This window comes from Ursus americanus, chromosome 10 (assembly GCF_024610735.1).
Source record: "Ursus americanus isolate L20-20 chromosome 10, mUrsAme1.1.p, whole genome shotgun sequence".
Taxonomy (NCBI): Eukaryota; Metazoa; Chordata; class Mammalia; order Carnivora; family Ursidae; genus Ursus; species Ursus americanus.
The window spans coordinates 62,282,745-62,299,463 of record NC_142136.1 but is presented as its reverse complement, the minus strand read 5'-3'; the positions used below and the strand labels follow the sequence as shown (position 1 = coordinate 62,299,463).

Here is a 16,719-nt window from a genome sequence, read left to right as displayed (position 1 = left end):
AAGTGCCTGTAAGGAGACAAGACCTACTTGTGAGACTAGAGTTTAGCTCAGAAGTTGAATATCTTCCAACAAACACTCTCATAATAGCAGATATCTTCTCCAGACACCAAATGACTCTGGCCAGTACAAATGTCATTTGCTAAAGAGACACTGAAATGTATGGCCAGTGTTCTCTAGAAAACAGAGCTAAAGTTAATTAGTAATAAATGTAAAGAGGACACTTAATGACAATTTTGTTCTATAGACTTGGTGCAATCTAAAATGATCTGGACCACAGTCACAACGCCTGTTTCATGGTCACCTGTATAGACATAAGACAGGAGGGCGTACAATGCAAGGTCGTTTTTATTAGAAACCGTGGAGCAGCACCTGACCTTACACAGGTGGAAAGACTCCTACTCATCCCTCTCTGTGTCCTGCACGTCCTTGGTGGTAAAAACCCGGGATATAACATATATCTTTAGCTATTACCATGACCTGTCCACTTCTGCCAAGGCCTGTACAAGTTTGAAAGGATAGATGCAACAGGGGAATTTTCCGCCGTTTGAATTTTAGTGATATGATGGGAAGGTAACACACAAACAACTGGCATGAAACCAACAACAAAAAGCTAGTAAAGCAACAAGCAGAGAAGAATTGTCCTCGTGGAGTGTTGTTTTCTGAAAGCTTGGGCTCAGGTAAGGGGAAGGAATGAATGGTGGGCAGGCCGAAAAACGGACCACAGAACACCGACTTCTGAGAATGCGGTGAGAGTTTTCTTTTCGGGAGACATCCAGCCATGAAGTTGTTCTGCTAATAATGGCAAGGATTCTGATAAAAGTCCTCCGGGGAAGCAGAGATAACAGGAGCTCCAGCAGAGCTGGCTTTCAAAGAATGTAGAGCCTCCTAGCAGTCTCTCCAACACAGCAGAAACGGCCGGAGTGGAATCACACACGTTGGAAGATTTCATTTGAAAAGGCAGAGTTTGGGGCGCCTGGGTGGCTCAGTCGTTAAGCGTCTGCCTTCGGCTCAGGGCGTGATCCCGGCGTTCTGGGATCGAGCCCCACACCAGGCTCCTCCGCTAGGAGCCTGCTTCTTCCTCTCCCACTCCCCCTGCCTGTGTTCCCTCTCTCGCTGGCTGTCTCTCTCTGTCAAATAAATAAATAAAATCTTTAAAAAAAAAATTTGAAAAGGCAGAGTTTGAGCCACCACTGTGTGTGTGATGTCTCCGCAATTAGCCAATTGGACTCGATGCAGGGAAGTGAAGAGTTCAGTGTGAGAGGAAAAGGGGATCCAACAGACAACAGAGATACGGGGCAGTCACAAGACGGAAGGGTCCAGACAGACAAAAACAGATTCCTTATTCGTTCCTGTTCATGATTTCTCCACTTCCTTAGTGGTTAAAAAAAAAAAAAAAAAAAAGCCAAATAGCAACAACAAAAAATAGGAAAATAGGAAAAAACCCCTCTCCATTGTAGAATTGTGTGCCATTGAGTGTATTTTCTACTGAGGACACGAAGATACAGCTACACTTCGGCACACAGTTAAACCTATAGTGATTTTGTAGTAATCCTTTTTTTAAAAATTTGCCTCCATTTAAAAGACTCTACTACAGTTTGCTAATGAACTATAACAAAATTAGGTGATACGATTCACTTTTGCTGTAAGATGGAGAATCCCAGGACAGGCGAAGACATTAAACAGGAAAATAGCAGAATTCAGCCTGCTGCGGTAGAATGTTGGAAATGAAGAGACAAGAGAAAAAACACCCGCACCTACAGAGTAAGCCTCAAACAACATTCTAGGTTGAGTAATAAATACGTAGAAATGTTTCCAATGAATGGGAAGCCACCATGGGCTCCTTCCTTTGCTTTAATTCTCACTAAAGGTCTGATTTGCCAGGGCAGAAGGCTCCGGTGCTGGCGACTGTCAGCGGGTAGGAAGTGTGTACCTGCCACTAGCTCTCTATCCTAATAGTTCCGATTTCCGTGCTTCTAATTCTTAAATTTTGCAGAGAATGTGAATATCCACAGAAAACTTCTACAAGGAAAATCTATCGAAAACGGTGCTTTGGCACGTACCTGTTTTTCTCCACTGGGCTTTTTGTGGTTCAGTAACAGCTCCACAGCTCCGACGACTTCCTTCCTGATGGCATGTAACAGAGCATCGCCAACATAGACGTTAAAGCTTAAAAGTAGTTCAATGAGCTCCAAGTTCTCATTTTCAATTGCAATGAGGAGAGCAGTTCTTCCAAGAGGATCAATGCAATTAATATTGATTTTAAAATAAATTTCAGCTTCCTCCAGGGATTTCTTGACACTTGCATAATCTCCCTTTTCCACAGCATTTAAGTAGGCTTTTTCTGATGGTGAGAGTTCCGATTCCGCTCGGACTATCCTTAGAGGGATGCGATCTCTGTAGGGGGCATTCACATTCCTTTTGTAATAGAACTGAGCCATGTTTCATGCCATGCTATTTCCTTGTCTCTGAAAGTGCAAACAGAACCCGAAAAACACAAGGATTAGTGCTCGTACACTTTTTAATCATGATTTGTCACACTTAACAACTAACAATAATGCCAATGACAATGATACCATGTAATAAGAGTTCCTTTCTCCTTCAACAGTAGAAATAGACTTAATAATTATTCAGTTATCTAGAAACACAATTACAAAGTCCTAATCTAAGAGGAATAAAAATTGAAAATGTTACTTTAAAAGCGACATTTGTCAGAGTATATACCTGTAATTTTTGGAAAATATTTACAAAATTTATCATTTATATATGCAGCTTTTAGCAGAGAACCTTGGAAATCAAAGGTTATATCTATGAGGTCCTAAAACTGGACCAGGGATATTCAAATGTATCATTCACCGTCAATTTTGCTAGTCATGGAGATGCTGTCTAAACTATGAAATATCACTAGTTTAGCAAAAGGCTTCTCATTTCTCATGTATTCTGTTCTTAAAGTTAGTAAGTATTGACATCAAAGTTAATATGAATTAATAATATTAATGTCAATAAAATATACTAAGCCTGATGAGTATAATTTTTCCCCCATTTGTAAGTGAGTTCACCGAGGGGGAAAAGACCAATGATATTAATGATCAAGATAAGTCTAAGCAGTTCAATTTCCAAAGGAAGAATTTAGAAATGGATTAAATAGAGAGAGAGTTTATTATGAAAATGTTATTTTCTTAATTCTATTACCTTAATATCATGAAGAAATAAACCACAAGACAGGAATATATTCACTGCAAAATGTATTCTTTGTAAGTTACAGTAAAGATACAGATGAAGATGAGAGAATTGTTTTAAATAAATAAAAGATCATCCTAAGATAAATCGATAAAAACAAAGTCACTGGAAACTATATGGATTTAGTATCATCCCACTGAAACAAATTTACAGAAAAATCTGTTGTTTTGAATATAAATTTTTGATTGCTCTTAGTTCCTGATTTCATACTTATGATCTGAGCTATTTTATTATTCTATGTTATTTATATTCAACTCACTTGTTTATTTACATACGTTTACTATTAAATTAAAATTAATGGGGGATTCTAGGTACCGGAACATGCATATTCATTCTAATTGATCTTTTTAGACCTAATCATTTTAGATTAAATTAACCTGATTTGAATAATACTTTTAAAGGTAAATTAAACATGCATTGAATTAACAAGTGTGATTATATTTAATGTAATGTTTTCAATTTGGGAAATTATACATTGCTTGCATGCTACCTCAATTTAATAGGAATTTCAGTTACCAAGTAGTTGTTTCACTTTTTGGTGTTCAGATTATTAATCACAATTTCTCAAACATTTAGGTTCAGGATATTACATGCAAAACCTTTATTTCATAATTTGCTCCCTTCTGGTTTATTAGATTTAGTATTTTATTAAGGCCTCTTCATAGATAAGCAAATGTAAGAATCTCATAATCCAGAATATTTTTCTCAAATATTTCACATTTTATGAGTCTTGGTGTTTTAAATGTATAATGACCAACTACACAGGGATGATATGCATTCATTTCCACAATTGCAGGCAGGGGGTGTTGTGAATTCTTTAAATGACAATATTAATTTTTTTAGAGAAAAATGAAGAGTGATCCTGGTGTTCAAATCTATTAATTTTAGGTGTGCAAGGTACTTGCTTGAAGCTTGATTATAATTTCAGTATTTGGAGATGCTTTAACCTACTAGAATCACAGGAGAGAATATACAGATTTATACTATGGGATAACAGGGACAATTTAATATTCTTCTGGTATAACTAAAACTTCAATAAACCAAGATCATTATGATGCTACATATCTCATGATAATTTTCTGATCTGGAATGACAGCACTTCCCTCCCAATCCATGTCAGCATCCACAAGAGCACATGGAAACAATGTCAATGGGCTTCACATTGTAATTTTACCAGGACTACAATGTAAATGCTTCATAATGATAATAAGTAGGCCTTTATATTCTATTTCAACAGTATACATTCTTTATTTCCTCACTTTGTCCTTACCCTTGCGAAGGGTACGGGACTCTTGGGAAAATATATAAATATTCCTTTTTAGAGTTGAATTCAAGGTTTGCCACCAATGATTGTTTGCTTAAGACTAATGCTTGAAGGTGGCTTACCAAAAATACAGGTTAAAATGAAGGTATGCACACACACACACACACACACACACACAGAGTAGCATAACTTTGAGTTGTGACTCAGTCTAGATTAGGAATCAGCCCAGAGGATGGAAAATTTTTATTTTATTTTATTTTATTTCACTTACTCATTTTATTAGTGATGATATCAAATAAAGAAATAGATAGTAAATTGCTTTTTTTTGTCTTAAAGATTTTATTTATTTCTTTGAAAGAGAGAGAGAAAGACAGAGCATGTACATGACACAGGAGAGGGGCAGAGAGCAAGCGCAAGGGGGAAGCGGACTCCCCGCACAGAGCAGGGAGCATGGGGGTGGGGCTCGACATGGGGTTGGGGCTCAATCCCAGAAGCCTGGGATCATGGACCTGAGCAGAAAGCATACGCTTAACCGACTAAGCCACCCAGGCTCCCTGACTGTAAACAGCATTTGACTTCCATGTTTAAAGCTCGGGATGGTGTGCGTTGGTGGGATAATTGTGAGCATAGCTGCCTTCCAAATCGCAAGATGTTAGTGACAATGAAGGGATTTGTGGACAACATAGACGGTACTGGAGAACTTGGGGGAGCACAGATAACGAGAAATTGGATTTCTTAAAATCTACTTCATTTAATCCAGATAACTGTCATAAATGTAAACTCCATAGGATGGGTTAAAATGTGATACTGCCCTGGGGCACCTGGGTAGCCCAGTCGTTAAGCATCTGCCTTCGGCTCAGGGCGTGATCCCGGTGCTCTGGGATCGAGCCCCACATCAGGCTCCTCCGCTATGAGCCTGCTTATTCCTCTCCCACTCCCCCTGCTTGTGTTCCCTCTCTCGCTGGCTGTCTCTCTGTCAAATAAATAAATAAATCTTAAAAAAAAAAAAAAAAGGAAGACATATTCTAGTCAAAATTGTATTTAAATTTTGAACTGGGCATGAGACATCACATTCGGGAACCTGTTTCTCCATCCATAAAGTGAGGCAAACAACACCATCAAAGGAATGAATGAGAAGAATCAGAGTTAGTGCTTTAGATGATCTTCTATTAATACTGTCCTCTTGCAGTTTCTCGGATTTGAAGCAAATGTAAAATCGGATATGAATTGGGAAGGATAGGCAGATTTGAAATATATTAAATATATGAAGAATTTAAATACATTAAATAAATGAAATTTAATTATTTACACCAGAATATAAAACACGCATAAAACAAGTCTGCATAAACTCTAAAAGAGTAAAGAAGATTATGTAATTTTTAGACTGGATTACTTGAGGTGCAGGTATACTAATCAAAGGACAAAAATCAAGTTGAGCTTTTTGAAACCGGGATAGATGAATGTAATGGTGAGAGCAAGGTGCTGATAAAGCTGATGGGGTTCCTGAGCGGACACACTTGTCAGCGACTAGAGAATTGCTGCCAGATACAAAGTCTCTGGGAGAACAGGAGGCTTGGTACAGCAAAGATCCTGACCTCAAGTGTGTGAATAAAAGCCCGTTCTGGTCCTGCACTTTCAGTATGAGCTTTCTGGGGAGGAAAAGATGTTTTCCCCCATGAAATCACAGAATTGATTTCAATCCCCCCCTTTATAACATACCATCCAGTAGTGAAATGACTGTTTCATCAAGTTACATTTCAAAGACTCAGAAGAGAGATGGGAAGTGGAGGGGAAAAGCTCAAATTCTAGATATGAATTTTTAATTAACCTAAATTTTAGTTTCCATAAATGTGTTGGGGATTAAAGCAATCACAAAGCTGGAGAGAGCTACACCTTGCCATCAAGAGAAATAAAAAAAAAAATTGTCACTAGATGTGAGAACACAGTTATCTAAGCAACATAAACAAAAACAAAGGTCCTACATCTTTATACGGATCAGAAGGCGTATGGTTTGGAGGATGGACGTAGTTGTGCAGTGGGAAGAACAGTGGACTTCCAAACAACACGAGATAAAGAAAATATAGAGAAATCTCCACTCAAATAGACATTATTAAATGTTAAAATAAATTTTTCTTAACTATATAAAATTGCTCTTATTATTCCCCAGTTTACATTCAAAAGATTCATATTTACCGGTGTGATTTCATGGCTCAGTGAGACATTTGACTCTCATTTTCTTGTTAGTATGTTATTACACATATATAAGTTGCTTTTGTACCTTTTCTGGACTCTTATTGAAATATATTTTCCAAGACAATTTATTCACATTCAATCCAATTCAGATTTCTTTCTGGCCATTGGTATAGTACATTATCTCTAATCTTTGACATCATACGTACTCCACAAAAATGCCAAATGCTCTGATTTTTGCTATTCTGAATCCCAGACCCTTTCCTCCTTTCCTCAGGTGGGCTACTAGATGCGAATTTCAGGAGTTGTAAGTCTTGTACCGAAAGTGCCACATAACTCACTGAAATGCTTTGTGACTTAGCCTGACCAAAACCTGACAAAGTTCTCTCTTCTCTCTCTATATAAAAGCACAATGAACTACTAAATTCCTCTGAAGGGTTTTAAGGGTATTTCTGTGAATTTCAAGAAGTTCATGTTATACTACTTAATGAAAGGAAAAACCCTTTACTAACTAAATATTATGACATCCAAAGATTTTATTTTATTTATTTATTTATTTATTAAAGATTTTATTTATTTGACAGAGATAGAGACAGCCAGCGAGAGAGGGAACACAAGCAGGGGGAGTGGGAGAGGAAGAAGCAGGCTCCCAGCGGAGAAGCCTGATGTGGGGCTCAATCCCATAACGCCAGGATCATGCCCTGAGCCGAAGGCAGACGCCCAACCGCTGTGCCACCCAGGCGCCCCTGACATCCAAAGATTTTAAAAGAGGAAGTCAGGATTACGCTTATTTTTAAAATTGAAGCCCTTATGATTTAACAAGTACCAAACTTAAAATTAAACCCTAGTTATCCCTATTAAAACAAAACAAAACACATACCTGGAAGAATGCATTTACAGGGCAAAAAATTTATTTATCTTGATTTTTATCTCAGGAGATTTAGAAAACATGTTTTAGAAAATACATACGACTGTCAATATTTGAATTTTCACCCCGAGAGTTACAGTGTGTGCATCGATCTATTTCTATCTTCCCAAATTTCAGAGGAAAAGATGTCCTCTCTCCCGCTGCCTGAGCATTTGGCCATTGCCAACTCTCTAAAACTTCACATCAGCCCCCTCCTTCTCTCAGACCTTAAACTTCTCTCTGCAAACTGAACTCTTCTCAAATTGTCAGTGTACTTTATTTTCACTTAGTTATTTTAAAATTCTAATTATTTTTGGCAATTCTCTCTCTCGTCTCTGGTTTTCTTTATTTTATAAAGTTTAAACTTATCTGCCATTTATTCATTTACTCCGACATGGTATTTATCGCCATCATGGGAGAAATATTTTTCTTAAAGTCAGTCATGTCCTGCTAGTTGCCAGATACATTTTGGCGCTTTTCAGTCCACATAATACTTGGCTTTCTAGCAACCCCTATGACTGAGCCTTTCTAGATAAAACATCCCTGCCTTGAGTTCTATGACACTCTTCTCTAATGCTCTACCTTCTACTTCAACATGACCTCTCTCTTCATGGTTCCTCCAGCTTCTTTTCCTTCCATCTAAAGCTTAAATATTATTACCAGGGTTCTGCTCATGGCTCTTTCCTCCATCTATCTCTCTCATTAGCTATTCTCACCCATTACCATTATTGGAAATGTTCCATAAAACCCATATGGGTCTTTAAAATATGCCATATGTTTTAAATATGTTCTAAAATCCATGCTCATGGGCCATACTTCTCTCAAGTTCTAGACCTGTGCTGTCCAATGTGGTACTCATTAATCGCATGAGGCTATTTAAAGGTAAGTCAACTAACATAAAATAATAGTAAGGATCATTTCTTAAGTCTTACTCACCATATTTCAACTGCTCTGTGGCATTTCCTGTGGATACTGCTGACCGACTCTGTCTCCTCATTGTTTTTACATGGTTTTTACATGGTCTCACCAATATCCTTCTAAATCATCTGACTGATATTATGCTTACATCCTCTCTGTTTCGCCTCCACAATGCCACATACCTAATCATGCCAAAATGTAAATCTGATCAAATGACTCTTTTATAATTCTTAAGTGACTGATATCAGTCACAGGAAAACATACTGACATTATCACAGAATACTGGACTCTCCAAGATCTGGTTTCTAAATGACTTCTTAGACATATTTCCCAAGATCACTCTTGGAAAACCATATATTACACTAACGAACTACTTGGCCACTATAGCTCTAAGCATTTTCTCATACTGTTCTCTACAACAGGAATACCTTTCCTCCCTTTGAGCTTCTGGAAGCTCCTGCCAAGTTTTAAAACCTTCTGTGAAGTATCATAGCCTTGAGGATTTCTCTTCACTGCCTCCTAAGGAAGGATTATGTGGCCTCTTTAATGGGTCTTCATAAACTCTGTGGACCTCTTAGATTTAGAACTTTTCTTATTTATTGTACAGGAGATTGGGACTAATACAGTTTTGCCTCTACAGTGCTAACTAAGCAAACGGTAAGTGCCACAAATTCGTTGATGAATCAATGAATTAATGACCATACTTTTAGAGTTATTCCACTGCTGTTTTAGGTAAAGGAATAAAATTAATATGATCAAATTGCTTTAATCATTTGTCTAAAATTGGTTTAGCTCTTGGTGGCCCATTAAATACAACAGTGAATAACTGGACTTCCAGTCAACAGTCATTAAGCTACCAATAGCTTGTGTGAAATGCTTTAATTTTTACCTATTTTTCTCCTTTGCAGACCTTTACCCCCAAAAATCACAACTCCAAAAGCCAGAACTAAGACTAAGAGGCAGAGATTATGAAGAAAAAGCTTTCTTCTCAATAAAAGGGTGGTCACTTAATAGTCAGGTTTGTTCAAATATCGAATGTTTACCTCAAAGGCTAGTAAACTCCCTGTTGCTGACGGTATTCAAACACTGAAGAGACAACTTATGGGAATGTTGTAGAGAAGATTCAGGAACCAAAGAGATGGATAAATTGGATAATCTTTAATGACTATGATGGTTAGACTCTATGATTCTATTAGTCTCTGATTTGTCATTTCTCTGCCAATAAACCATGTGAACTTGAACATATTTCTAACTTTGTCCCTCTTTTTATTCTTCCATTAAAGTTATACAAAATGATCTTCATGTTTCCATGAAGCTCTATAATTTTTTACTTAATTTTTATAAATACTGGAGTATTTGCATTCTGCTTTGATACATGATTTTCCCGTTCTTGGTCATAGATTGGGTGTTTCATTACATACCACTGATGTTTCCAAGGGAACTATTTCCAAAATATATTACTTGTTCAGATAAACACAACTACAAGAAATAGTTTCAAATCTGTTTATTTTATGGTAACCACAAAGCGCAATTCGGTTTTTGAATATCATAAAGTTTTTAGAATTTCCCATTGTAGTTTTCACCTAAATATTAATTATATTATGAAGTTAACTTGTTATTTTTATCTCTACAAAGTACTATTTTTTATTAAGTAAAAATTTACTTTTTTGTTTGGATAATGAAAATACACAGGTTTATCATTATGCTGGAGCTAGAATTTTCTTACGAAGAATACAATTTTACAAATCCCCACAAATATCTTTATTTGTTATACCTGTATATAAGACAGTCTATATTGTTTCTCCCCCCCTACATGGGGTGGTTATTATATGACATTAATTTCTTATATAACCTTTATCTGAAGCATTTAGAGGAAATATAAAGCAGAAAACAGTGTTCCTACTTATTGATTTATAATCTGCCATAGAACAACAATTTTAACATTACCATGAGAGGTCTTAGCATTTGGGGGGATAAAACTAGACTCCCCTATCATCTCTGATATATAAAATTTTTGTGTGTTTTTACAGGCTGAATCCATGAATATTTTCAAATCCATTGTTCTCTATATTCCTAAAACACCCCGTCCTTACGTGAAAAGAAAAAGATAGACTGTTTTTCTCCCTATTTCCAGTCACTGAAGACACCATGGTGAGGCTATTATCAAAGTTCCAAGTTGTAAATTCTGAAGCCAATTTATTTTTATTAGTCCACTGCAGTTTCAGGCAAGGGGTCACCTTTGGTGAAGCAATGTCCTCTCCTCTGAGGGCATATTTTTTTAAAGGAAAAGTACATGAAGTGGGTGGGAGTGACAGAGGACAGTCTGATCAAATGTCTCAATCCCAAAGACAAATTAGTTCACCAGGGTGCATCAGTTTCACATCTGCTTCATGACAGCTGGAAATCTTTATTCCTCCATATGTTGGTTGGAGGATTCAAAAAAAGATTTATTACAGCTTATTCTGTATCAGGTCAAGACTATTTTGTAGGCTGAGGATATAAAATCAAATAAAACGCAGTCCCAATGGGTGAATTTTTTATGTATGTAAATTATATCTCAGGAGAGCTGCTAAAACAACAGCAAGAAATCCTTGACCTCAGGGAGAATGTTATCAAGTGGAAAAAGAGCTTTGCCCATAACCAATAGTAAATACCATGCAGTAAATTCTCCAGGATAGATTATAGATTTATATAATATTTCTTTGGGATTCAGAAGAGAAAGCCATTATTGTAGGTGTGCCATGGGAGGGCGTCAAGATGGTTGCTAGAAGAGGCAGACTTTTATCTAAATATTTGAGTGTTATTTCCCCGGTGACTATGTAGAAGCAAGGAATTCTGGGAAGAGGAAATAAAGTTTTTAAAGGCATGGAGAGGAGGAAAAACTCCCCATTCTATTCTAGTTCCCACTATTAGGATAAGTGGTCACATTTTTACACAATGACTTTTTTTTTTTTAAAGATTTTATTTATTTATTTGAGAGAGAGACCACAAGCAGGGGGCAGAGGGAGAAGCAGACTCTCCACTAAGCAGGGAGTCTGATGTGGGTCTCGATCCCAGGACCCTGAGGTCATGACCTGAGCCAAAGGCAGACGCTCACTCAACCAACTGAGCCACCCAGGCGGCCCATACCCCAATGACTTTCCTGTTACATCTTTTAGAATTTTTGTTATCCCAATTTTGTTCTAAATCAATTAGTGACCCTTATTATTTCCTATCAAATACTGTTCTTTTCAGTGATTGTATAAATTTGGGAATATGAAAGAAATATACAAAGTCACAGGAAAAGCCAAGTTTCTGTGGCTCAGAAAAGTTTAAAAACTTCTGCAAGGTCACACAGCCATTAAGTATTGCATCCAGAAGCTGTAGCAAAAGGATAACCAATGAAAATACTAATGGTTTCAGTAACAAATCAGAGCCAGAAGTGGTAAACACCCTCAAGCTAGATTCTATCCCACACTGCCAACCAATTTTTGGTCTAGGCAGGTAGGAACCATAGTTCTATTAGGGCTGCTTCTGAATGAAGCTGGTCCCTTCATGTCCCTAAGAATTTAGTTCTTACCTCTTTAGATCTCCAGAGATTAAGATTCCATCTGAAACCCCAGTCCCTTGAAACAACAAAACAACATAGCAACAAAAACAAAACACTTACTGAACTCAGTACACACCAAGTACTATCCTAATTTTTACATGTATGAAGTCAATTAATTCTTAGGAAAACGCCTTGGGGTAAACACTATTATTAGTGCCCCTTGGGACAGATATTGAGATAAAATAACCTGAAAAAAAAATCACAAGGGCTTGATAAATGTGTTCCTGATCTTATGCTCATTTTTTTCTTATCCTATATTACACATTTGCCTTTACTCTGCTATTGAAAAGCCATCTAGTTTCTCAGCAACTGGTTTTTATCAGGCTCCCTAATTCTCGTGATTGCATTACCTGTGTACTGAGTGGATCTCTAATTTGGAACCTTAGTTCCCTCATTACGAGCTCCCAGAGAATTCTTTTGAGTCCTTACCAAAAATGCTGGACCTTCCCTAAACATTAGTCTGTCCCTCAGGTCTTGGGCTTCTTTGCAAATTGAGTCTTGGCTGTGGTATTGACTGGTACTCAAGGTAATGGAATCCTATTTGTCACATCTCCACTGGGTCTTCACCTGCTAAGGAATATTTCCAGGTTCACAGATGCCTGCTCAGTTTTAACTAAGAAAAAGACCCACGGTAAGTTCTAGGCACCTAATCTCTCCCTTCCCATTCTCTAGTCTCAGCCTCTCAGGTAACATGGTTCAATTCACTATGGATGCAACAAGAAGAGACAACATAATTTAGTCCTTTACTCATTGTTAGAAGGTGGAGGAGGGTCAATAATGTATCCTTTATACTGAGAAGGTACTTTAATACAGAAAAACAAAGTAAGCCATTTCATACCATTTACATAGAGTTTTATTTAGGGTGATTTACTAACAGGGGGAACGGGTGGGTGGGAAATCCAGGGCCCTACACAGCTATTCTCTGCCTCTATTCTCCACCTAGTTCAGATGTTAATCCTGAGCTTGTATGGAGTGAGGGGCATGATAGTGAGGTCATAAGGTTATTATCTCAAGCAGGGCCCTCTGTACACCAGGGTGGAGAACAAGATGGAGACCAAAGATGGAGTCAGCGTTGTTAGCACTCCTACACTCATGTAAGATGTAGCAATGGTAAATAATTAAATGCGGGTTTCACTCTCAATGTTCAATTGAACGCATAAGGTTAAAGCTCGGTAGGACTGTGTGGCATGACAATTCTTACTTCCTTTACTATTTCTGGATAATAATTCAGATTGAGTATTTAACATTCTACAAGCACTCTATAGTTAACAGAAAAGTAGAAGGTATAAATATTGTAAAATGCAGTCTCTTCCTTTTGTCTTGAACTTTTAAATCTTTTACTCAATCTTTTCATGTCCTCAGAATTAACCAAGTTTATTTCTACACTGAACTCAAACATCAGTTATGCAAATCAAAGGCAAATTAGGTTTTTTTTAAACTAGAATGCTTAGAATACTCTTCATAAAGGTTCATTATGCACAAGGAATTTAGCATCTCCTAAATACCTCCAACGAGTATAGTAATTACCATAGCAACTTAACGGATTAAATTTATTTGGCAAAGCAGTTTTTCCAGGTTATTTGGTTATTGTCCAAATTTATGATGGATTTGCTGTCCACAGAATTTTGTTACTCTGTACAGTTATTAGTCCTATGACATTGTGATCATTTTTAGTGATATAAAGCTGTATTATGATTTTTAAATACTCATCCTAGAAGCTCATCTTTTCAGCATATTGGAATTGAAATATTTAAGACTAACTTAAAACCACTTTTATCAGCAAGCACGTTAACATTTTCTTTTAAATTCAATTAGCTATATGCTTTGGATGCTTAACAGATATGATAGGGTTATTTACATAAGTGGCACAACTTATTTTCCATCAAGTCCTCATTTAAGCTTTAATTAAATAAAACAAGTTTTCTTTAAGTGAGGTCTCCTGTTATTCTAAGAGTTCGCCTAAACTAATTGAAAGTATTGATTTAAGAAATGAGAACGCACTATGGACTACTTCATCAAATCCTCCATTTGACTCTGGCTCCATTACAAACAGCTCTTAGATCTTTGCGAGATTTTTCTGCTTCTTGAAGATCCGGTTGCATTAAGGAAAACTGAAGATTTAAACTACCAAGATCTACTCTGATTGTAATAGAAACGATCCCACACCGCTTCAAGTAAAACAGTTTAGTAGTTTTCTAAGTGGCTGCTGGTTTATTGAAATTATCAGAAAGTGAAGCTTGGGGTTGATATTTTAGCTGTGAATTTTCCATTTTCCATTCAAAATTAGAATTCAAAAGTGCCATGATATTAAAAACCTTGTAGGCTCTCTGTATGTGCGGATGGAACATTTAGATGAAGAGTGAAAAAATATTTCCATCAATCAAATATTTTTTCTACATAGTATCAGAAATTGGAATATCTATAAATATTGCTTTTCTTACTTTGAACCAGATGTTTGACACATTATAATTACAGCTCCCAGCTACTGAAAACTTCTTTCTCTTAAACTCAGATTAGCCACTCATCTCCCAGAGACTTAGTCTCTCTATCAGTGAAGGTAGAGGATGTTGCAGACATGCATTGTTGTTAGTATGCAAATGTCATATGATATACAGCAAGTATGCAAATGTCATATGATATACAACAAGTGGCTGATATGCAGACATTCATTTGATGGTGATTATATTTAGTTTTACTGAATTTCTATCTGGCAAAATTGCTAAATGTAAACTCATGAAAAAAATTTGTCAATATTTTATTTGTTAAAAGTGAGACAAAGGTAATTGGCACGTTTATTCCATGATACACCTCATGAAAGTGTAATGATCTGTATATACTCTTATTTTTTAATGCAAGAAATATTTGTTAATTTTATAAAATTAATTTTCAAACTACGAGATGTTAATCATCTAGGTTCAGAGTTTATGAGAGAACTAATTTCTAATAATCTATTATCATCCCATGCATTTAATATTTATCTGTCAGCTTCAGTCTTGTAAGAGTGGGGAAGTATAACTGTCTTATAAAATTAATAGGGCTATGAACGAATTACTTTTACTTGAGGTATCCTCCAAGATGCAACATATGTAGATAGGTAGATAGACAGGTTTAAGCTATTAAAATAAAATATATACATTTGTAAAGAAATGCATTTTTACCAATTTACTTAATATAGTAATAAAAACACAACAGGACACTAAATAAGAATAATCGTCATAATATCAACCAGTGTAAATGAGAAAACTATGATACAACAGTTGATAATTTAGACTTTGTGACATAAATTAATATGAAGTTCGTAAATCTATTATTTCAAGTAAAGAGTCCCACAAGAAGAGTATTTCCCTTCTATTTAGTGGCTTGGTTTTTTTTTTAAAGAGACCTACTTATTTATTTGAGAGAAAGACAGACAAAGGGAGAACACTAATGGAGGGAGGGGCAGAGGGAGAGAATCTCAAGCAGACTTCCCACTGAGCATGGAGCCTGACACAGGGCTCGATCATGACCTGAGCAGAAACCAAGGGTCCAAAGCTCAACTGACTGAGCCAGCCAGGTGACCCTGGCTTGATTTTTTTAAGCTAAAAATCAATCAGCTCTTTTAAAGAAAATAAAAATTTTCAATATTTCAAATTTATGAAGAGTAATCAATACTAATAAATCATATATACAATAGCAAGCCATTGATTTCACCACACTGATCAACTGGTCAAGCATTTCACCACCTTTCTTTTGAGAGGAAATATTTGGAAGAACATCTGTCTAAGCTTGAAGTCAGTCCAAATCTTAATCATGCCATAAAGAGGCAATATGCTCTAAACGTAAACACACTTATTGTTACCCTGGAATGTAGCATAACATTTTTTTCTAAAATTGTTTTTCCTGGATAGGGAAGTACCTCCATCATGGCAAATATTTTAAAAGTGAGGTGCTTCTCTCCTCTAGCAGAAGATCCTATGTAAGCTACCCTAAAAGATAGTGTAAAATTTCTCACAAAATAGCCAGAATGAATGAAAATATCACCGTAAATATGTGTTCTACTACATTATCCTTCACTCCACTCTACTAGAACTACAAGTGGGAACCACAATTGTGCGGTGTGAAATGATCACTTTACACTGGGTTTGTAAGACATTCACTTACATATATGAAATGAAATTATGGCTTAATTACAGCTTCTGCTAAGTTAAGAAAAAAAAGACTTGAATCTTTTATTCTAATATCTCATTATTGAATATAATAACAAACTTAGATACTTAGAAATATTATTTCTAAGTTATTATTCTCTGGTATATTCATCCATGGAAACTTTGTTTTTTTATTTTATTTTTAAGAGAGAGAGAAAGAAAGTGGGGGGAGGGGGGGAGGGAGGGAGAGAATCTTAAGCAGACTCCATGTCCAGCACAGAGCCTAATGCAGGGCTCAGTCTCAACCCTATGACCTGAGCCGAAATTAAGCGTTGGACACTTAACCAACTGAGCCACCCAGAGGTCCCCTCTACAGAAACTTTATTGAACCTCTATTGTCTTTGCGCACTAAACTGAGAATTTAAAAATATAAAGATACAGTTAAATGAGAGCAGATACTTACAAATGACACATCCAAGAAAGGGCTAGT

The 16,719-nt window shown here is 36.4% G+C and overlaps 1 protein-coding gene across 3 annotated transcripts in view; it reads right to left on the bottom strand.

Annotated features, from left to right (window-relative positions):
- TRPC4 (transient receptor potential cation channel subfamily C member 4) overlaps positions 1–16,719 on the bottom strand; it is a 192,805-nt gene that overhangs the window by 139,819 nt on the left and 36,267 nt on the right. For all 3 annotated transcript variants that reach the window (XM_087865171.1, XM_045796917.2, XM_045796918.2), the window contains exon 2: positions 2,061–2,465. In XM_087865171.1, the coding sequence (XP_087721297.1) occupies positions 2,061–2,438 (378 nt within the window). In that variant the 5' untranslated portion in view covers positions 2,439–2,465. The remainder of the gene's footprint in view (positions 1–2,060; positions 2,466–16,719) is intronic.